General features: G+C 51.1%; 1 protein-coding gene across 1 annotated transcript; it reads left to right on the top strand.

Annotated features, from left to right (window-relative positions):
* The first annotated feature begins 1,073 nt into the window (after window positions 1-1,073).
* On the top strand, window positions 1,074-20,203 carry SOX13 (SRY-box transcription factor 13). The gene is made up of 15 exons (XM_017880832.1): window positions 1,074-1,166; window positions 7,225-7,441; window positions 8,639-8,750; window positions 8,837-8,923; window positions 10,835-11,007; window positions 11,450-11,518; window positions 11,671-11,782; window positions 16,022-16,107; window positions 16,358-16,520; window positions 16,977-17,086; window positions 17,235-17,331; window positions 17,784-17,927; window positions 18,749-18,982; window positions 19,927-19,969; window positions 20,071-20,203. The coding sequence occupies exons 2-15, from the start codon at window positions 7,226-7,228 to the stop codon at window positions 20,201-20,203; spliced, it is 1,779 nt and encodes a 592-aa protein (XP_017736321.1). The 5' UTR covers window positions 1,074-1,166; window position 7,225.
* The last annotated feature ends 3,328 nt before the right edge of the window (window positions 20,204-23,531 follow it).

Here is a 23,531-nt window from a genome sequence, read left to right as displayed (position 1 = left end):
CTCGGCCTCCCAAAGTGCTGGGATTACAGGTATGAGCCATCGCGCCTGGCCATTCTATATAGTCTTGAAGCAGTGCTGCCCAAAAAGCTGTGTGAACTTGACATCTCCTGACCTCAGTTTCTCTGTTTGTAAAATGTGTTAAGATTGGGCAAGAGAGGAAACCGGGCACACAGGAGCACTTCCATCTGAGCGAGGGGCTGATGGGCTACCCTGTGGACTTGTGGTCTCTCACCACAAGGCATCAGACTAGGGTGGAAACTGAGGGAGCCCAGTAATGCCTGCATCCTGTGGACCCAGGGTTCTCTGGCTTCTGGGCATTTTGGGACAGCGGAGTTTGAGGTTACTGACCTTAAAACCTCCTGCGGAGCCACATGGAAAATCACTGAAGCAAGGAGCATGCTGTGTAACAAAGGAGTAAAGGAACTTGAGGGATTATTTTAGTTTCTGGAAAGTCTTAAGGGCGGACTCCAACGGGGTCTTTAAATCTAAAAAGTATGGAAAATGTTTCTTATCTGACCCAAGGTAAAAAGAAAAGGAAATGGACTCGCTTTGCTGCTTGGGGTATTTAGGTAACTCACAGGAAGAACTTAGACCCAAGGAAGAGACAGCAGAGGATAATTGGGTGTGGGAGAAAAGCCTGAGAGAGCAGGAGCTGTCTAATAGTCCTAACAGTATCCATCACCTGTTAAGCATCCAGACCTGCTTTGTGCTGTGCTGCTGAACTCTTTGTCACTCTCTTGTCATTCTAAGAATATTTATTGAGCACCTACTGTGTTTCAGGCACTGTGCTAGGCTCTGGAGCTACAATGATGAGCAGAAACAGGTACATTTTTGGCTGCTGGGTGAATCCAAAATAATTTTTTTTTTTTTTTTTGAGACGGAGTTTCCGCTGTTGTTGCCCAGGCTGGAGTGCAGTGTCATGATCTCAACTGACTGCAACTTCTGCTTCACAGGTTCAAGTGATTCTCCTGCCTCAGCCTCCCAAGTACCTGGGATTACACACCTGGCTAATTTTGTGTTTTTACTAGAGTCAGGGTTCCACCATGTTGGTCAAGCTGATCTCAAACTCCTGACCTCAGATGATCTGCCTGCCTCGGCTTCCCAAAGTGCTGGGATTACAGCTGTGAGCCACCGCGCCCGGCAACTCCAAAATAAAGTGTGTAAAGGTATCATTACCAACTGTGACAAATACTTTTAAGGTCAAGTTCAAAATGCCATGAGAATGTAAAATAGGTACTCTGATAGGGTCTGGTGTTGTCAACAGAAGATTCATCTCTCCATGTTGAGTTTCTTATTCCCATTTTACTGAGGAGGAAATGGGCACAGAGAAGTTAAGTTACTTGCCCAAGGTTGCACAGCAATGATTGGTCAGAGTTGGGATTCAAAGGTACCCAAGTCTGTCTGACTCTAGAGTCTTTTCTCTCAATCACTTGACTCTCAGAGCATCTTGGACTGCACACAACTTATAGATAGATATTCACCCTGTATTATTTAATCTTCATGGACACCAGTGAGATATGGGTTATTGTGCTCATTGTAAGGATGAGGAGACAGGCTAAGGGAGGTTAATTAACTTGACTAGGTTCACACATGTTAGCCTGTGGCAGGGCAGGAATTTAAACCCAGGTTGTTGGATTCAAACCCTGTGGGTCTTCCAAGTTGTCACCCTGACTCCCTCCAGCACCCTTGTTTTATAGACACAGCTTGCAGGGGTGAAACAGACTGTGCAGAGACCCCCAGCTGCAGAGTGACAGAGCAGTGACCACATAACGACCCCTCTCTTTCCATCTCGCTCCCTTTCCTCCCTTATCTAGTTGATCATGGGACCGTCACTCCCCTCTCTGGGATGGTTAGGGTCTGGAGCCTGGCACTGATGCTCTTCACAGAGACACCTGCGTCTCTCTGGGCCATGGCAGGCTGGGGCTTGGTTCCCTTAAGACCAGACAGGGCAGGGAAAGGAGCTGCTCTTCTCAAGAAGACCTGTGCTTGGGGAGGGGGAGAGGGAGGTGAAAGAGGCACCCAGGGACCCTCTCCCCCAAAGGTGAGACCCAGAGATGCTCTCCAGTGGGGGCAGGGTGGCACTGCGCCTGGGCTGTTGCCTTTTCACAGACAAGTGGGCCCAGAGGATACCAACTAAAGGCCAGTGCCCAGCATCTGCCATTGAGCCAGACACCTGTGAGGATGGAAGGGCCCTTGTCTGGGCAGGGTTATCTGGTGGGCACCAACCCCTAGTGAACAGACTGACATCTCTAAGCTGGCTTGGCTGGTCACCAGGAGCCATTGTCTTTGTGCTGGAGGCCAGGGTAGGCCGCTGAGAGGGCCAGGAGACAGGCTCCTTAATATAAGGGTGATCCATGGTGCCTGGCTGGAGGGACCGTTTAGGCTAAGTGTGTGTAAAAGCTCAAAGGGAGGAGGTGTCCTAGTGTAGCACTGTCCAACAGAAATATAATGGGAACTGCATGTGTAATATTTGCTAGTAGCTACATTAAAAAGTATAAAAAGAAATAGGTGAAATGAATTTTAGTGATATATTTTATCTAACCCAACTTATCCAAAAAGAATTTCAACTTGTAATCAGTAACCATTATTAATGAGCTATGTTACATTCTATTCTGTGTACTAAGCCTTCGAAACCTGGGGTGGGTTTGATGCTTACAGCACATTTCCGTTGGGACTGGCTGCATTATAAGTGCTAAGTAGCCACATGTGGCAAGTGGCTGCAATCTTGGGCCGCGCAGTCCTAGGGTTAATTAGGACAGATGATGGCCTCCTTTGCCTCCACCATCAGCTCCAGGGATGGATGGTTGTTCACCATCCCCAACTGGGGAGACCTTGGACTTTTGTGTCCTGCTCATCTGACCATGCTCCCGGAGGCTGCGGCTGCTGCTGGGATTTCTGGGCTGCAGCAGGAAGGCTTTGAGGTAGGAGCTGGAAGCCCCTGAAGTTGGGACAGAATGAAGGAGAGACCCTTAGGACCCAAGTCTGGAGTGAGGAGGGACCCAGTGGCCGGCCTGTGCCCGCGGTGGGTGTGAGTGAGGTGGTGCAGAGCCAACGGATCAGAGGCCCACAGGCCCGCATTGTGCGCCTGTCACACTTCCTTTGGCTTTATTGCTTTTGTCCAACACCCTATTGTCTGGCTTCCTTTTGTCCCCCATTCAGTGCTGCTGCCTTTTATTTTCCAGCCAGCCTGGTTGTTTTCATTTCTTTTGTCTGAAGTTCCTGAGAGGAAGGTTTTATTTTCAGCGGTTTGATTAATTCACAGCTTGAGCCCAGGGTTTGTTTGTTATGTAATTGCTGCCTTCGGCTTCAGGATAAAACCCCCTCCCCGACTGCGCCCACTCCCACTTCTCACCCCCCTGCTCTCGGCCTGGCTCTGAGCCCCTCCCGGTGCCCGGATGGGCTGAGCCGCCTGCTTCCTGGACGCTCTCCAGGCCCCTGGGCTGCAGGAGGGGACCCCAGGGCGAGCTGGGCTGGGGTCTCTTCTCTACTCTGCATCTAGGTGGGATGGGGCCTTTCTTCTTATGGTCAGGGAGGCCCCTCTCTGCAGTGCCCTGTCCTGGGACCCAGCCCCTGGGGAACCCTACACTTTGAAAGTGGGTGAGCAGGAGAGTCTGATCTGATCGGCAAGGTGAAATCAAATCAAATACACATGCACTCATGCGCTGCCTTCCCACCAACGTCTCTGTCAACGACCAAACACATGTAGGACGGTGGTCCTGCAAGATTCTACTACTGTATTTTTGCTGTAGCTTTTCTATATTTGGATGTTTGGATACACAAATATTTAACCATTGCATTACAATTGCCTACAGTATTCAGTACAGTAACATGCTGTACAGGTTTGTAGCCTGGGAGCAATAGGCTATACCATCTGGCCGAGGTGTGGAGTAGGCTGTACCATCTAGGTTTGTGTAAACTTACTCTGTGAGGTTTGAATAACAAAGAAATTGCCTGGTGATGCATTTCTCAGAACGTGTTTATGCTATTAAGTGATGTAGGACTGTATAGTCATCCCACTGTATCTGAAATGGTTGGTTCCAGGACCTCCAAAGGTACCAAATTGTGCTGATGTTCAAGTCCCTGATATAGAATGGCATAGTATTTGCATATAACTTATGCACATCCTTCCGTATACCTTATTTTTATTTATTGTTATTATTATTATCATTATTATTATTTTTGAGACAAGAGTTTCACTCTTGTTGCCCAGGCTGGAGTGCAATGGTGCCACCTCTGCTCACCACAACCTCCGCCTCCCAGGTTCAAGCAATACTTCTGCCTCAGCCTCCCGAGTAGCTGGGATTACAGGCATGCACCACCATGCCCGGCTAATTTCGTATTTTTAGTAGAGACGGAGTTTCTCCATGTTGGTCAGGCTGGTCTTGAGCTCCCGACTTCAGGTGCTCCACCCACCTCGGCCTCCCAAAGTGCTGGAATTACAGGCATGAACCAACACGTCCAGCCAGTTGTTATTATTTTTGAGATAGGGTCTTGCTCTGTCACCCTGAGTGGAGTACGGTGGCTTAATCTTGGCAGCTTCAAACTGCTGGCCTCAAGTGAATCCTCCAGCCTCAGCCTCCTGAGTAGCTAGGACTACAGGCGCATGCCACCATGCCCAGCTAAATTTCATATTCTTTTGTAGAGACAGGGTCTTGCCATGTTGCTCAGGCTCATGGGCAGCATAGCAAGACCCTGTCTCTACAAAAAAAATACAATACTCCTGGCCTCAAGCAGTCTTCCCACCTCAGCCTCTCGAAGTGTTGAGATTACAGGCATGAGCCCCTGTGCCTCTAGATTATTTATAATACCTAATATAATGTAAATCATATGTAAATAGTTTTTGCATTGTATTGTCTAGGGAATAATGACAAGTCTACATGTTCAGTACAGATGAAATTTCTTTTTTAAATATTTTCGATCTGAGGTTGGTTGAGTCCATGGATGTGAACCTATGATACAGAGGACTGATTGTATATATTTTATTCAATTATAATATTTACTTATTTAAAATACTCTACATGTACTGTATTATATACAATACATGTTTCATAATACATAACAAACATTTTACAGAGTTGATGCAATCTATCCAAATGCATCCATACATAGTTGATGCAATATGTAAATACCGTACTGCGCCTGGGATGTTTAAGGAATTTTTTACTGTAGGGATATTTTTACTATATCTGATTTTAGCCTTACATACCTCCCCTAAACATCTAATCACCATGCAAAAAAAAAAAAAAATGAAAAAATTATTTAACAGTGTTTTTCTAACTCGTGCATATCAAAATCACCTGGAGGGCCTAATTCCCAGAGATTCTGATTTGTGGGCAGGACCCATGACTTTGCCTCTCAAGCCCCCAAGGCATACTGAAGCTGCTGGTCCTTATACTGCATTCCAACTAGTAGTGGTTTAACAAACACCAGATCATGTGATGGTATTTGGAAATGTAATACACAAGAAAACAACGAAACACCAGATCAGTGCTTACTGGTGCCACGAACTGTTCTAAGTACCATACAAATATCAACTCCTAGTTCTCACGGCCGCCCTGTAGAGTAGGGACTCTTACTATGCTCATTTTACAGGTGAGGAAACTTGAAGTACAGAGCAGCTAAGCAACTTGCCTTAGGTCACTGGGCTAGTCAGTAGCTGAGGCAGGACCCACGCGTAGCTGGAATCTGCTGTGTGTTCCCACTAGAATCCAGAGCGCATCTCTGGATGCGTGCCCCAGTGACTTTGGAGGATAGGCATCTGCTGCTCTGCCCAAGCCTGGCATGACCCCTGGAAACCACTCCCTGAGATGCTACGATTGCTCAGCTCCTCAGATGTCCCAGGCCGTGATGTGACAGGAAAGGAACAGCAGGTGCAGAATCTCAAGAGGGTCTGCTAGGTATACCAGCTGCTTAAACTAGGAACTACAAACTCAGATGCCTATGGTGGCCATGCTCTAAATGAGAGATTCTAGCTAGATATTGGAAAATACTTTTCGTAAAGCCAATCATCTCAGTCTGTTATTCCCCCCGTCCACCCCCGCCCCTTTTTATTTTATTTAAAGAGATAGGAATCTCACTAGGTTGTCCAGACTGTCTTCAAACACCTGACCTCAAGTGATGCCCCTTCCTCAGCCTCTTGAGTAACTGGGATTACAGGCATGAACTACCATACCTGGCTATTTTCCCCCTTTTGATAGATGCATGAAGTAAGAAATCATTTACTTTTACCTTGTCTCCACTGTAAGAAGAAGACTATATGTCTTATATATAGAAGACTATATGTCTTATATAGTTAATACTTGGTTTCCTTCTTGGGGAGTAATAGGACCGTAGAGGCTAAGGTAGACTGGCCTGTCCATAAGAAATACCCATTACTCAATTCCAGCCAATATTTGCCACAACGACAATTGAGCTAGAAGTTCAAATTTAGATTTTATGTGCTATCTTTTGACTTTTAAGTTTTGGTAAACTAATTATAAAAATGCATTTGTAGGCTGAGCGTGGTGGCTTACGCCTGTAATTCCAGCACTTTGGGAGGCCGAAGTGGGCAGATCACCTGAGGTCAGAAGTTGGAGACCAGCTTGGCCAACATGGCAAAACCCCATATCTACTAAAAACACAAATATTAGTTGGGGGTGGTGGTGCGTGGTAATTCCAGCCACTCGGGAGGCTGAGGCAGGAGAATCACTTGAACCCAGGAGGCAGAGGTTGCAGTAAGCCGAGGTCGTACCCCTGCACTCCAGACTGGGTGAGACTCCGTCTTGGGAGTGGGGCCGGGAAAGCATTTATATACATACAAACACACACAGACAGATGCGCAGTCTCTCTCTCTCTCTCTCTCTTTCTCTTTCTATCTCTCTCTCTCTTTTCCCAACTCTGTTGGGCTTAGAGACAGCCAGTCAGTATCTGGCCTCGTTAGTTGGGCTGGTCAGTCCACTAGTCCTGTAGTCCCAGCATTACACAGGCAGCGCGTGCGGAAGCGTGGGCCCACTTTTCTCTAGAACTTTTTGTTTAAAAGCGAAAACAAAACGCATGAAGGATACAAGAGCCTTTGCTGATTTTTTTCTGTGGGTTCATAAGTAGGCTTGCCCTTTCTGTGAGTGTGCCCGTGTGACGGGCACCAGGAGGCACTTGGGTGGGGTCAGGGGAGCAAACAGGATCACTGCCTCTGGGCGGAAGTTTATGACCGGGGACTCACCTCAGCTCACTCTGTCCCTCCCCCAGGATGTCCATGAGGAGCCCCATCTCTGCCCAGCTGGCCCTGGATGGCGTTGGCACCATGGTGAACTGCACCATCAAGTCAGAGGAGAAGAAAGAGCCTTGCCATGAGGCCCCCCAGGGCTCAGCCACTGCCGCTGAACCTCAGCCTGGAGACCCAGCCCGGGCCTCTCAGGATAGTGCTGACCCCCAAGCTCCAGCCCAGGTTTTCAGGGGCTCCTGGGTCAGTGTTCCCTCCCTGCCTTCATCCTCACACCCATGCGCTGTACCTGGGATCTCTGCTAGACTGGCCAGGCCCACCCACTCCCCTAGATGGCAGCAGATACAGGCAGAAATGGTGATCATAGGGGTAAGACGCCGTGTAGGGAAGCAGGGAGGCACTGCCAAGTTCAGTCTGAGGCTGGAAGCAGGGTCACCTATCAGAGCAGGATCTGGATTCACGCCTGCACTCACTCACTCACTCACTTGATAGTGACTGTTCACCTATGTGTGACCCAGTCCTTGTTTCCGAGGACTAGATGGGGAGATAGAACACACATGCTAAAGTTTGGCTTAAAAGTCATCTACCAGCTTTTTCAGGTGGTTTGGGAAAATCAACCTAATTACCCAAGCAAGAATTAGGTCACTGTTAAAGATGATACGGTTCTTCACCCTTAAAACAAGAGAATTGAGCTACATGATTAATGATTAATAAGGATTCTTGCAGCTCCTACAAATTCTGATTTCATATAGGAGATGTAAAAAGGTAACATATAATTAAAATCCAAATAAGTGAAAATGAGGAGAGTTATGGGCTCTAAGAAAGAATCCAGCCTGGAGGAGGGGGTTGGAGGGTGGGGGCACTGGTGATCAAGGAAGACTTCCTGGAGAAGTAGAGCCTCAAGCTAGGCCTTAAAGAATGGGGAGGACTTTGATGAGAGGAGTGAGGCAGGCAGTGGGGAGTTTGAGTAACTTTTGCCAGCCCTTACCTGCTCCCCGTTGCAGCCCTGCTGGTGTAGTGGGTGTGTTCAAGGGAGTAATAATTAGTAGGTGACTTTTGGCCCCTGATTGCAATGGCAAACCTCATTCACATGCATTAACTCCCTTGATCCCAGCAACAATCCTGTGACAGAGGAGGTATTAATATTTCCATTTTCAAAAGAGGGAAGTCAGGTTCAGAGCAGTTCAGGGACTTGTGTGGGATCAAGCATCGTGTGAGTCACTGAGCCTAGACAAACCCAGGTCTTTTGTTTTGAAATCTTCTGTTCTTTTCCTGAACAAAGCTTGGGCAGGTAGAGGTCAAAGGGGCCTCCTGAGTGGAGAAGTAGGACCTGGATAGGGCTGGGATCCCTCAGGGTACACATCTTTGGGGTTCCCAGCCCTCCCTGCAGCCTGTCCCCTTCTCCTGGGGGTGATGGTGACAATTCAGTATGTCTTGCAGGACTGTAGCTCTCCAGAGGGTAATGGGTCCCCGGAACCCAAGAGACCAGGAGCGTCGGAGGCTGCCTCTGGAAGCCAGGAGAAGCTGGACTTCAACCGAAATTTGAAAGAAGGTAGGATGTCTGCCCTAGTTAGAAGCAGAGGCCTGAGGCAGGAAGGTGTTAAGACGGTTATTCCTCACCCCTTTGCTGTCTTCCAGTGGTGCCAGCCATCGAGAAGCTGTTGTCCAGTGACTGGAAGGAGAGGTTTCTAGGAAGGAACTCTATGGAAGCCAAAGATGTCAAAGGTGAAGACCTGTCAGGGGTGGGGGAGATGTTTGAACCCTATCTCTCTTCTGGTCTGGCCATGCAGCCTGGTTCTGTAGGGCAGTTCTTGGTACCCTCATACCTATCCTGTGCCATCTGGCTCCTGCCTGGCCTTAGGGGTCATCACCATCCCTCACCTGGGGGCCCCAAGCATTAGGTCTCACTCATTCCATGCAGGAGAGGCCTGGTAGGAATCAAATCCCATGACTCTGAATCTGGGCTCTCACCAGGCACCCTTGTGACTTCAGGCATGTCATTGCCACTTCCCAGGTCTAACCGCAGCATGAGCAGAAAGTTCCCTTTCACTCTAATTAGTTCTAGGTCAGTTGGACCTCACTAAGTGAATGAGCAGTAGTGATTAATGGGCTGCTGCTTGGGTTCCTTAGAGTGATTTTTTGTTTTGTTTTTGCTTTTGTTTTTTTTGGGGTTTTTTTGGAGATACCGTCTCCCTATGTTGCCCAGGCTGGAGTGCAGAGCCACAATCTTGACTCACTGCAGCCTCAACCTCCTGAGTGATCCTCCCATCTCAGACCCCTGAGTAGCTGGGAACACAGGCACCTGCCACCAAGCCAGGCTAATTTTTATATATTTTTTTATAAAGATGATGTCTTACTATGTTGCCCAGGCTGGTCTCAGACCCCATGGGCTCAAGCAGTCCTCCCACCTTGGCATCTCAAATTGCTGGAATTGCAGACATGAGCCACCCACCGTACCCAGCCAGAATGATCATTTTTGCATTGTCATCGATCACACCCACAGAGGGAACTTTAAAACCATAGAGATGCTCAGGCTCCATCCCCACTTATTGAATGGGAACCCTGGGGCATGGTAGGGGCCTGGGCCTCTATACTTCTCAAAGGATCCCTGAGTTATTCCGATGTTTAAAAAAAAAGAAAAAAGAAAAAAAAAAGTCTGTGGTCAGGCACTCAGGAATAAACTGCTGCATCAGACAGGAGCTAAACTGGAGGTCAGGGAAGCACTAACATTTTTTGGTTGATGACCACGTTCCAGATCCTGGACTAAGAGCTTTGCATATATTAGTGCTTCTTTTTTTTTTTTTTTTTTTTTTTCCTGGAGACAGCTCGCTCTATTGCCCAGGCTGGAATATAGTGGTGCGATCTTGGCTCACTGCAAACTTCCCCTCCTGGGTTCAAGCAATTCTTCTGCCGCAGTCTCCCGAGTAGTTGGGATTACAGGCATGTGCCACCACACCTGGCTAATTTTTGCATTTTTTTAGAGATGGAGTTTTACCATGTTGTTCAGGCTGTTCTCGAACTCCTGACCTCAAGTGATCCACCTGCCTTGGCCTCCTAAAGTGCTGGGATTACAGGCGTGAGCCACCACGCCTGGCCTCTATTAGCTCATTTATCCCTCACAGTAACCCTCTGAAGTGACTATTATTACGCCCACTTAACAGATTCTAAAAACCCTAAAGTGCAGAGAAATTGGTAGCTTGCCTAACAGCTCACAGGCAGCACGGGTTGAAATGGGAATTTGACCCCAGAGCTGTCTTGCTTCAAAGCCGGAGTGTGTCCCACTGGATCCCTCTGATGGGATGGTTGTCCACCCTGACCCTGTGTGGTGCTTAGCACTCGAGGACATTCAAGAGGCCCAGGGCTCTGGGGCTGAGATGTCCCACTGTCAGCATTTTCAGGGGACCTGGAATTCGTGGCTAATAGGGGAGAACTTCTAGGCTAGTAGTTGCCAGGTAGCAGCATGAAGAGCCCCCTTCAAGGCAAGCATCTTATGTCATTATCTCTGTGGCTCAGCCCCTAATGGTCCTGGGACATAGCAATTGCTCAATAAGCTTTTGATAGATGGGTGGATAGATGGATGGATGTATAGATGAACAAATAAAAAGTCTCAATGGGGGCTGTTTCACTGTGGAGCAGGGACCCAAGAGAGCCTAGCAGAGAAGGAGCTCCAGCTTCTGGTCATGATCCACCAGCTGTCCACCCTGCGGGACCAGCTCCTGACAGCCCACTCGGAGCAGAAGAACATGGCTGCCATGCTATTTGAGAAGCAGCAGCAGCAGATGGAGCTTGCCCGGCAGCAGCAGGAGCAGGTAGGTCCTGTTCGGTGGGTGTGGCTTTCTTTCCAGGAAAAGGAGTGTGTCAGGACCTAGAGAAGGGTGCCTTAGGGGCAGGCCTCACCAGTGCAAGCTGGGGCCTGGTGGCAGGCGGGGCAGGGTCTGTGACCAGGGGCTGTAGGATTCCCACCTGGACTGATTCATGAGCCCTTGTGCGGGGTAGGGTAGGAGGGTTTGAAAGGGACTCTGCAGGAAGAGCAGCTTGCGGCTTCCTACCCAGCCTCCTGGTCCTGGAGGGAGGGATGAGCTTCCTACAAAAGGATAACCAATTCTGAGGGCTGACTGCTCTGTTCCCTACTGCCACCCCACTCCGCGGTTTGCCCCACTGTAGAAAGCAGGATGTGGTTAGGGCTGGGCAGGCTCTGGGCACCAGGGCTAATGTCCGTGACCCCCTCTGCCTACTCTTTCCCTCTCCCAGATTGCAAAGCAGCAGCAGCAGCTGATTCAGCAGCAGCATAAGATCAACCTCCTTCAGCAGCAGATCCAGGTAACCGGAAGGGAGACGCAGAGAGGCACAGGAGGTGGTTGAGGGAGTTGACACCAGCCTGGAGGGTGCTGGGGACAGGGGATGTGCTGACCATAGCTGGGTAGCTCTTTGGGTCCCTGGGGACTCACACAGGGTTTCTTTGCCTTCAGCAGGTTAACATGCCTTATGTCATGATCCCAGCCTTCCCCCCAAGCCACCAACCTCTGCCTGTCACCCCCGACTCCCAGCTGGCCTTACCCATTCAGCCCATTCCCTGCAAACCAGGTGAGTGAGAGAAGGGAGGTTCCACCACGGCAGCCAACCTGTCCTGAGGTCAGGGAAAGCGCCCTGGAGCGACTCTTATCCATTAATTTGCTATGTGAACTTTCTGGGCCTCAGTTTTGGATCTGTCTGGTGGAAGAATAATCCTCTTTTTCTGAATCTTGCTGAATTTCACTGAACTTCACTGGGAGAATGAAAAGAAATAGCACACTGAAAAACCATAAAGCCCTTTCCAGATGTGAAATGATGTAGCAATCCAGGTCTAGTCTCCCCAATTCAAGTACATTTACTGTCCCAGAATATTAATATCTGGAATATTGCCGGGTACAGTGGCTCACGCCTGTAATCCCAGCACTTTGGGAGGCCAAAGTGGGTGGATCACTTGAGGTCAGGAGTTTGGGGCCAGCCTGGCCAACATGGTGAAACCCCATCTTTACTAAAAATACAAAAATTAGCTGGGTGTGGTGGTGCATGCCTGTAGTCCCAGCTACTCAGAAGTCTGAGGCAGGAGAATCGCTTGAACCTGGGAGGCGGAGGTTGCAGTGAACTGAGATTGCACCACTGCACTCCAATCTGGGTGACGAAGCGAGACTCCATTTCAAAAAAAAAAAATCTGGAATATTAACTGGGGTTTATAAATCTCCCAAATTCTTTTTTGTTTGTTTGTTTGTTTGTGTTTTGAGACAGAGTCTCACTTGTTCTGTCACCTGGGCTCTGGAGTGCAATGGTATAGTCTCAGCCCACTGCTGCAACCTCCGCCTCCCATGTTCAAGCAATTCTCCTGCGTCAGCCTCCCAAGTGGCTGGAATTACAGGTGCACACCACTATGCCTGGCTAATTTTTGTGTTTTTAGTAGAGACAAAGTTTCGCCATGTTGCCCAGGCTGGTCTCCTGACTTCAAGTGATCCTCCCGCCTCGGCCTCCCAAAGTGCTGGGATTACAGGCATGAGCCAACATCTCCCAAATTCTGACAGCCACGATTCCTATCTTCACACTCTTGCCCCTGCCTATACCGTGTCATTCTGGCCTTCCACCCCATCACTGAAATTCAGCAGACTGGCCGTGTGTCAGACAAGGGTGTGGGACCTGATGGTGCAGGGCAGTTGAGGATGGAGCATGGAGTCTGGGATTTATTTTCTAGGCTGTGGGTGCATGTGAACATTAGAGTAGTGAGTGTGTCATTCTGGCTTTGAGGGGTAGGGAGTGGAGGCCAGAAGCAGGACCTGCTGAGGTGATTCTAGCAATAGGGGATGATACCTGAACTAGGGCAGTGACAGAGAGTTATGGGGACAGGGCAGAGATGCTGCCCATAATTACCCCAGGAGTGTGGACAGCTTTAAAGGCAACCCATGCTAGTTCATTGTCCCTGTTCCACAGGTGAGAAAGAGACAGAAGAGGAAATTCCCTGAGGCCTGTAGGCTGTGGGCTTGGGTAGACTGCTCAGCCCCACCCGCTCTCTGCTCCTGCCTGGTTTTCGCCGGGCACTGTAGGGTGGTGTGAAGGGGAAGCACAAAAGGACTGAGAAAGCCAGGCCCCATCTTCATCCATTCAGGGGCTGTAGAAAGACACCATGGACTGGGTGGCTCATAAACAACAGACGTTTATTCCTCACATACAGTTCTGGGGGCTGGGAATTTCAAGATCATGAAGCCAGCATATTCGGTGTCTGGTGAGGGCCGACTTTCTGGTTCACAGATGGCGTCTCTCACTGTGTCCTCAGGTGGTGAAAGGGGTAAACAGGCTCCCTCAGGCCTTCAATCTCATTCCTGAGGGCTCTACCCTCATGACCCAGTCACCCCCCAAAGGTCCCACATCCTAATTCTATCACATTGGGAATTAGATTTCAACATAGAGGGGCACAAACATTCAGACCATAGCATTCTGCCCCAGACTTTCCCCAGGTCATTTTCTTGTCATATGCAAAATACATTCATTCCATCCCAAAGGACACCCACATCTTAACTTGTTCCAGCATCAGTTCAAAAGTTTCAAGTCCAGAGCCTCATCTAATCTCACCTAGGCCGGGCACAGTGACTCATGTCTGTAATCCCAGCACTTTGGGAGGCTGAGGCAGGAGGACTGCTTGATGCCAGGAGTTCAAGGCCAGCCTGGGCAACAAAGAGACCCTGTCACTATGGGGAAAAAAAAAAAAAAAAAAAGCCCAGCATGGTGGCCTGTGTCTGTGGTCCCAGCTACTTGGGAGGCTGAGGCAGGAGGATTGCATGAGCCCAGGAGGACAAGGCTATAGTGAGCTATGTTTGCAATACTGTACACCCTCCTGGGAGACAGAGCGAGACATACAGAGACAGAGTGAGGCCCTGTCGCATAGAGCGAGACATACAGAGTCAGAGTGAGGCCCTGTCGCATAACAGACAAAAATAATAATAAATCTCACCTAAATCAGTTATAGGTAAGACTCAAGGTATAATTCATTCTGAAGCAAATTCCCCTTCAGAACTGAGGAATGAATTTCTGAGGTCTGTAAGCTGTCCAGTTTATGGCACTTTGTTTCAACAGCCCGAGTGGACTAAGACAGGCCCAGTGTGGAAGTTTCCAGTTAGCTGGGGGAATGCGGAGTGGAGAAGGTTGAAGATGGAGGACAGGGCAATTCCAAACCATTGCAACTCCCCATGAATGTGGAGGAGAGCCGTGGAAGCAAGGGGACAGTGATCTGGTCAGGGATAGGGCCCTCAACTGCTTTCTGGGCAAGTGAGGCAGTAAATAAGGTGTGGGAGCCTGGGACTGGCACAGTTGTCTCCCTCTTTGTTTGCTCCAGAGACTAAGCAAGCAAGGTCCCTTGCAAAAGCTGACTGCAAACAGTGGCCCTCCCTAGCTCACAAACCTTACACGGTGCTCTGTACCCACAGCATGGGCTCCACACTCCTGACCTCAGCCTTCACGGGCCTCGGAGCCAACCCGGCCCTCATGGCCTGCCTTATTCCCCACAGCTCACCCTCACACACCCCACCACCCCATCTCCACCTGCCCGAATCCTGCCCATGCTGCAGGCACTAGCGCACACCTCGGCTCCCACAGGGAGCCTGCTCTAGTTACCCCAGCTGGAGCAGAGTTCACTGGTACTCTGCCTGTATGGCCCTCATCACCACCTGCCATGCACTTCATGATTTCTACATGTGGCTTATCTCTCCATCTGGATGCTGGGCCTGGGAGTGCGATAGGGTAGGTAGGAGTGCCATGTTGAGGAGAAGGAAAGGCTGTGGAGTCTAGAGGTCCTGGGTTCAAATCCTGATGCTGCCATTTTATAGCTCTGTGGACAACCCATTTTCTTTTCTTTTCTTTTTTTAGTTTTGAAAATTTTAAATTCTTTTTTTTTTTTTTTGAAACGGAGTCTTGCTCTGTCTTCCAGGCTGGAGTGCAGTTGTGCAATCTCGGCTCACTGCAACCTCTGCCTCCTGGGTTCAAGTGATTCTCCTGCCTCAGCCTCCTGAATATCTGGGATCACAGGCACTTGCCACCATGCCCAGCTAATTTTCGTATTTTTAGTAGGGATGGGGTTTTACCGTGTTGGTCATGCTGGTCAGGCTGGTCTTGAACTCCTGACCTTGTGATCCACTCACCTTGGCCTCCCAAAGTGCTGGGATTACAGGCATGAGCCACCACACCCGGCTTAAATTCTTAATAACAGATATGGGGGTCTTGCTATGTTGGCCAGATTGGTCTTGAATTCTTGGCCTCAAGCAGTCTTCCCACCTCAGCCTCCCAAAGTGCTAGGCATGAGCCACCACACCTGGCCCCATTTGACTTCAAAGGTTTTCATTTCTTTTTCTATAAAATGGGATGATGATGTATTCAGCACCTGTTATATATCACATACCATGTATTATTGTGAGATGATATACATGAGACGTTCTACACAACAGGCAGCCGCTTTTGTGCCCTGTGCCCAGTAGGTACAAAATAAAAGTAGCTGTTGGATGAATAGATGGTGTACCCTCTCTCATTGTGCCATTGGATGGGACTCTAGAATCTGGGAAACTCTATTTAGAGTGCGTTGGGAAGGGCGGGAACCCGCTGAAGATACCAGTCAGCGTGTAGGGGCAGTGTGGGGTGAGGGCATAGGAGCCACCCAGCAGTGCTTTGGGGCTGGGGAGGGCAGTGGTTGGAACCAAGCTGGCCCAGCTCTGAGCTATTGCCCACCTTGTGGTGCTGGGACCTCGTCAAGCAGGGTGTCTGCTGTTCTGTGCTCATCCAGGACTTTTCTCCTTGCCGCCTTTTCCATAGTGGAGTATCCGCTGCAGCTGCTGCACAGCCCACATGCCCCAGTGGTGAAGAGGCCTGGGGCCATGGCCGCCCACCACCCCCTGCAGGTACCGCCCTTTACCCACCGGCCTGGGGCTCCATCTCGAGCTTATGACGGCTGGCTGCCGTGTTAGGGGACTATGGGGTGTGGACGGTGAGCCCTGGCATCCTGTGTTCTTGTTCACCTGCTCCTTTTGCATCCGCTTTTCTGTCTGTCTCCTTGTGTGTTCTGGGTATGCTCACCTCCCTTCCTCTCTGTCCTGCTGTGGGAGTCTCCTTTGGTGTCTGTCATCCTCTGACCTGCCGGGTCTCCCTCAGGAGCCCTCCCAGCCCCTGAACCTCACAGCCAAGCCCAAGGCTCCTGAGCTGCCCAACACCTCCAGCTCCCCAAGCCTGAAGATGAGCAACTGTGCGCCCCGCCCCCCCAGCCATGGAGGCCCCACGCGGGACCTGCAGTCCAGCCCCCCGAGCCTGCCTCTGGGTAAGCCTCCAGCTGCCTGCACTTGTCCCTCAGCCCTCTCAGGGGGAGGGCCAGCGGCATGATGCGACCTTGAGCAGGTCCCTTCTCCTCCCTGGGTTCCAGATTTTATCAAACAAGGCGTTAGACTTGCTTTTAGCAGAAGATCCTCTTCCTCCTCTCCCTCATCATAATCTGTCTGGGTGTTCCAAGCATCAGGGATTCAGGCCAGAGTCGCACAGTTCCAGGGGGTACTATTCTCATTTCTAGTCTATTGACATGCACAACAAATAGCCAGTGTAAGTGGCATCCCCTTGAGGACGTGCAATGCAGCCGCCCTGTGGAAGGACAGGAGGGAACAGTAACTCAGGTGCCTCATGGGATTGGCATGGCGGGAGGCTGATGGAATTTGGACTCACACTGGGCTGATGCCCTCAGCTTCCCTCGCTTCTCTTCCCTCTCTTCTGCCCTCTCCCACAGGCTTCCTTGGTGAAGGGGACGCTGTCACCAAAGCCATCCAGGATGCTCGGCAGCTGCTGCACAGCCACAGTGGGGCCTTGGAAGGCTCCCCCAACACCCCCTTCCGTAAGGTAAGGTCCCCCACTCCCCTGAACCTGGAGGCAGCAACAAATGGTGGCCAGGGGTGGAAGACACAGTCTGAGGCCACCAAGAGAGGAGCAGGGAGAGGAGTGGGGTGATGCAGCGGAGGCTGATGTCAGGTTGCCCCTGTCAATCTAGGACCTCATCAGCCTGGACTCATCCCCAGCCAAGGAGCGACTAGAAGACAGCTGCGTGCACCCACTGGAGGAAGCCATGCTGAGCTGTGACATGGATGGTGAGGGCTCAGGTGTGGGGCTGATGGGCAGGAGGGCCCAACTCTGTATCCCGCCAGGACAGGCTGTGTCTGCCTCTGATCTCTTCCCTCTCTTGGTCTGTTGGATCCTTTCCAGGTGTGTGTGCCTCTGCTGTCCCATTATGTGTCTGTTGACTCTGTCTCTGAGTCTGCTTTCCTAAGTTTTGTGGCTGCTGAGTTTCTGCTCTCTCTTGAGGCCATACTGCTGTGATTTTCTTGTGTGTCTGTCTCTCTGGTTCCCTGGCTGGGCCTCTGCTGATAACTTGCTGTTTCTTCTGGCCCATCTGCTCCTGCCTTGCTCCTCCTTGGCTGACTGCTGTGGGAGCCTCCTCAGTGCCTCCTGCTGGTCAAGTAGGGGACGTCTGTCTGCTGGCCCTGGGGCACTCTTGGGACCCCAGACAGGCTGCCTGACTGACTTCACTCCTGTCTCCCAGGCTCCCGCCACTTCCCCGAGTCCCGAAACAGCAGCCACATCAAGAGGCCCATGAACGCCTTCATGGTGTGGGCCAAGGACGAGCGGAGGAAGATCCTGCAAGCCTTCCCAGACATGCACAACTCCAGCATCAGCAAGATCCTTGGTAAGGGCCAGTGGCTGGGGCCATAGTTCAGTATGACCTGGTTGCAGGAGCCATCTGGGTCTATTCAGGGCATACCTGGTGATGTTCCAAACTGTGTTGGACTCCAGGAGAATCTGATGACAGGGGTGCAGGAGTTGCTGGGATGTGAGGGCAGCTGGGTCCGAAGGGTCTTACATACCACTGAAGTGTTTGGTAGCATCTGTCCTCAAGAACTCAAGGAGTGTGTGTGTGTTTACATTCTTTAGTTCTCGTGATCTAAATGTTTGTCCAGACCCTTGCTCTGGCAGAAAACAGGAGAGACTAGTGTTCCTGGGCTAGAAAGGTTTTTTTTAGTTACATATCTTTACTGGTGGCCACAGAGGGACGTCGGGCAGGGCAGATGGGGCTCGAGGGGGCAGTTATTTTCAAGACTGAGGCTCGTGTGGTGTCAGCGCAGGGCAGGACTCTTGTCGACTGAGACATCAGGTATTTTGCCCTGAGCAGGGAGCCTCTCTGGGCTGTTGAAGGCCTGAGGTGGCTGCTCTTTTGTTTATGAAAATCAGGCAGGCCAGAGGCTCAAGGAAGTTGCTGCATTGTTAGGAACATGGGTGGGTACTGAGTCTTAAGCTGGCAGTTGGATACCCCTATACAGGCTAACTTCATTCACGCATTTGCCCAACATCCAAGGAGCACCCATATCGGGCCAGGCCCTTGCTAAGTGCTTGCACATATATTATCTTATGGACCTACCTGGGGACCAAGATCTTCTCAGGTCCTGCACGGGACTTGGGGTGGTCAGCAGAGCCCAGCACTGACTGCCTGCCCCTGGGGGGTTGGGTCAGGATCTCGCTGGAAGTCCATGACCAACCAGGAGAAGCAGCCCTACTATGAGGAACAGGCGCGGCTGAGCCGGCAGCACCTGGAGAAGTATCCTGACTACAAGTACAAGCCACGGCCCAAGCGCACCTGCATCGTGGAGGGCAAGCGGCTGCGTGTGGGCGAGTACAAGGCCCTGATGAGGACCCGGCGTCAGGATGCAGGCCCCTGCCACAGGCAGCCGGGGACTGTGTGTGCTGGTAGCTCTCATGGAGTGGCTGGGTGTCAGTGTGGTGGCCTCCTTTGTGTGTGACCCCAGGGTGCTGTGTGGATGCCTATTGTGTGCGTGTTATCTGTGTGTAGTTGAGGCCTGGCACGAGTGACTTGACTGGTATGGGGCTATGTATGTGACTATGGTGGTACTCAGTGGCTGAGGATATAAGGAATGTGACTGGAGGACTGGCTCATGGACCCTGGAGAAAGTGCCTATAGATCCCATGCCAGTGAACTTAATAGAATTCAAAGGTGCTAGAAATCAAAGTATTCATCACCAGAAAGGTTCTGACTGATAAAGCAAGCACCCCTAGTCTATTCCTTTAAACAGGACATCTCCCAGGGCATTTAAAATATACAATCTCCTACCTGGTTGTGACAACCACCTGTAATGCCAGCAGTTGGGAGGCTGAGGCAGGAGGATCCCTTGAGCTCAGGAGTTTGGGACCAGCCTGGGCAACATAGTTGAAACCTCATCTATTAAATAAAAATTAGCCTGTGTGGTGGTGACACCTGTAGTCCCAGCACTCGGAGGCTGAGGCAGGGGGGATCACTTGAGCCTGAGAGCGTGACATGCAGTCGCTGTTGATTCACCACTGTTCTCCAGCATGGTGACAGAGCAATGACCCTGTCTCTAAATATAAGTAAAGAAAACATAAAATACACAGTTTCTAAAAACTGGATTCGAACATGATCCTCCAAGAATATTGTCTGTTGAACACATCTATGGCCCTGGGTTGCAGGTCATCTGCAGGGTTGTAGGTTCAGTGAATTTGGCCATCAGAAAGCAGGCTGGGGGGCAGGGCGTATATAAGTACAGTCAAAGAGGTGTGTGGAGTGGGATGCAATGCTTTGAGGCGCTTGGAGGGGAGAGGTTTGGGGTTCATTGACTCAGTGTGCATCCGTCACCGTGCCCCTTCTCTGCCCACAGCCCACAGGGCTGGCCAGGTGCAGATGAGCTCCCCAGATGTCCTGTACCCCTCGGGCGGCAGCATGCCGGCTGCACAGCCACTGTGGAGCACTATGTCCCTCGTAGCTGGACCCCAACATGCCTGTGATCGTAAACCAACTGCAGCCTCCGAGAGGAGGGTGAGGGCGCAGATGACAGGCACTCGGTGGCTGATGGCGAGATGTACCGGTACAGCGAGGACGAGGACTCGGAGGGCGAAGAGAAGAGCGATGGGGAGTTGGTGGTGCTCACAGACTGATCCCGGCTGGGTGGGCCTGGCCCCTTCTCCTCTGGGGAAGACCTCGTCCCAACCCGATGGGCACAGCCAGCCAACCTAAGACTATGTTGGTACTTGGACTTGTTCGTGCCCCAGAGATGGGCAAAGCTGTGCACTTGTAGATACATTCATGAGGGGAGAGGCGCCCTCCCTCCCTGAGGAGCTGTTGGCCTGGGTGGGCAGGAACTGCAATATGGCCATGGGCTGAGCTGGCTGAGCACCTCAGCCTTTAGGGCTCGTGGCCAGGGGACACTGTGTGACTCTCCTCTCTTGCAGGTCTATTCACCTGGGGTATGGCAGCTACCGACCTGTGTCCCTGGGGTCACATGCTTTGTTTCCATTCTTGTCCTGGCTGGACCAGCCACTGTGGGACCAACACCCCCCCCACGCTCCCCCAGACTGCTTGTCTATCACCAGGATCGCTTTGCACTTTGTGCGAAAGGGTCTGGCTGTCCCTTGCTGTTTTCATCTCTGCCAAGCCCATTGCGCCTCTGGCTGCTGTGTGTGTGCGCGTGCACGTGTGTGTGTTTCATCTGTTCATTCATTGCACAAGATATTTATTGAGTGCCCACTACGTGCCAGGCACTGTTGCTGAGTTCCTGTGGGTGTGTCTCTCGATGCCACTCCTGCTTCTCTGGGAGCCTCTTTCTGTGCTTCTCTTTGTCCCCAAATTGCTACCTCTTTGTCAGTCAGGGTGTCTCAGGTTCTGTGTGTCCTTGTGTGCATTTCTGTCTCTCTCTGTCCTTGTCTCTCTGCAAGGCCCTTTGTTTCTCTCTTTCTTGGTGTCTGTCCCTTTGCCCTCTGGATTCTCTGGGTCTGTGTAGGCCCCTGGTCTGCCCTGGGCTCATCAGCCTTCCTGACCTCCTCCTGCCCTCCCCTTCACTCCCTCCCTGGCTCTGCCAGTCGGTTCCCACGGAGCCATTTTTAGCTCTGATCAGCATGGGAATGTGCCTCGGCCTCCAAGGGGCTTTGTCCTGGTGCCCCCGCCCCTGGTCCCAACCTGATCCCACGAGGGAGTCGGGACAGGAGGATTGATGGTGCTCCCCTTCCTGCCAGCGTCAGAGGCCCTGGAGAGGGGCTCTCCATGGCAGCTGGTCTTTATTCCTCCCTCATGAGCACAGGGTTGGGGGCTCCCCATTCTTGGAAGAGGTTGAGAAGACTCCTGGGCTTCAGCCTCTCCCACCCAGCCCTGCTCCTCACCTGCCTGCCTCCCCCCCCCCCCGACTCTATACTGGGGACTGGATCTCAGCCTCTGATCAGTTTCACAAAGTTTGTTCCCTAAGGAAATCAAATCCCATTGTCACCTAACTCGAAAGATCTAAACAGCCCACGGATCAGTATGGGAACCCGAAATCCCACAGGGCCAGATGTGGAGTCTGTGTCTGTCCCCATCTTCTCTCCATCTTCAAAGCCCCCACTTCTCTCCAGGCTGTTTCTTTTTTTATGACTGTAAACATAGATAGTGCTTTATTTTGTTAATAATAAGATAATGATGAGTAACTTAACCAGCACATTTCTCCTGTTTACACTTGGGGGATTTTTTTGTTTTCTGATGACATAATAAAGACAGATCATTTCAGAATCTGGCCCTTGTGCAGGGGAGGAGGGAGGCTGGCCTAAGTCCAGAATTCCTAAATATGCCACCAGCCTGGGCACCACTGTCCCCTGGTGGCAGCCTGCAAGAGCTTCAAGCCTGGGGCTTCGTAGGAATCGGCTTCATGCAAGGGAATCCCAGGCCAGGTCTGTGAGTGACACACGCCATCCACAGAGCCCACACTGAATGCCCCTACCTTGAGGAGGTGAGGCCACCCGGATCCTAAGAAGGCAATAGTAAGAGCACTGTAATAGGAGTCAGGAAGCTCAGGGTCTCCCTAGAGCTGGCCACATGGCTGGGGTTGGGGAGTGGGAGCCAGGTCTTTCCTTTGGGGCCTCATTGTCCTCATCTGACAACAAGATTAAACCTTATACCTGGTTCTTATTCAAAGAAGGAGCCCTTTGAGACTCTAATGAAAGCTGTGGAACCTTTTCTCAGAAAAGGGCTCACAAATGTTTACCCTGAAGCCCAGCTGAGGCCCCCATGATGCTAATTAATGAAGCAGGGTCTCTACTGATAATGCTTCAGGCTCTCCACGACACATGCTTTGAGTGAACACTTCAGACCTAGTTATCACATTAGGAGAAGTAATAGGCCTGCAAGGGCCGGATGACAGACTGAAATGCCTCAAAAATGCATATTAACCAGGCTTTAGAGAGACAAATCTTGTGAAAAATTAATCCCATCAGTATAGAGTGGGGACAGCAAAACTGAATGGCAGTTTTTGTGGAAGAGTTGGACTAGGGCTGGATTAATAGAGGTTTGTGTTCACAACAAGGGAGGTGATGGTCCAGTGTACCCCACACAGACCTAGTCCCAGGGGCAGCATGCCCTACCTCGCCCCCTCACTAGGGAAGTCCGTCCTCACAGTGGAGCGGCCCCAAACCAGGCACCCCACATGGAGGAGCACAGGAGGGATCCTGGTGGACATTGTCCTTAGAGGAGTAGTCAGAAGGATCAGGCATGTTTCCTCTAGAAAACAAGACAGAGTTGGACAGAAAAGGACAGGATTGCTTTCTCCAAAGCTGCCAGGTGGGCAAAGTGTAGTATTCCACAAAGCTCATGAGGCAGAACTTCAGCTCTTGGATGAGGTTCAAGGCTGTCTTGACATAAAGAACACCTTTTCCACAAATAAGAGTGAACTTCCCAACTCGGGAAGTCCTCAAGCTCTTGAGTACTGGTGGAGGGATTTCTAGATTGGAGAGGGTAGTGGTGAGAGAGGGCAGGTGTAGTTGATTCTAGGACTACAAAGTTGGGAGGGTGTGGAATGGAGACTGCCCAATAATTAAGCGCCCAGCCATTTGGTCTGGGGAGCGTCCTGGATGCTGGCTGGCTGTTTTTTTCCCAGCCCAGGTTCTCAGAGCCTCCTCTCCTTTGCCTTCCTCAGGCCATATCTGGAAAAGATGCGGGCAGATGTGGGAGGTGGAGCTGGCGGTGGCGCCTGCCCCCTGGTGGTCACGATGGAGAGCTGCTCATTGCACCTCCCACTGTCCATCCCCTCCCCCCTCCGACCTCGGCCCTCGGCCTCCTCCACTTTCCAAACCAGGTCCTGCCAGTCTCAAGACTCTCCTAACCTGGCTCATTCCCACCTGTCAGTCCTGAGTTCCTCTTCCCTTCTCCAAGTGCTCTTGTCTTGCCTGCCTTATTCCATCTGCTGAGACACAGTAGCGGGCCATGGAGCCCCACCCCCGTCCCATGAGAGGCAGGATGGGGCCA

This window comes from Rhinopithecus bieti, unplaced genomic scaffold (assembly GCF_001698545.2).
Source record: "Rhinopithecus bieti isolate Rb0 unplaced genomic scaffold, ASM169854v2 scaffold_12049, whole genome shotgun sequence".
In the NCBI taxonomy this organism is placed as follows: domain Eukaryota; kingdom Metazoa; phylum Chordata; class Mammalia; order Primates; family Cercopithecidae; genus Rhinopithecus; species Rhinopithecus bieti.
Note: the sequence above shows the minus strand (reverse complement) of the source record. Positions and strands in the feature narration are given on the sequence as shown.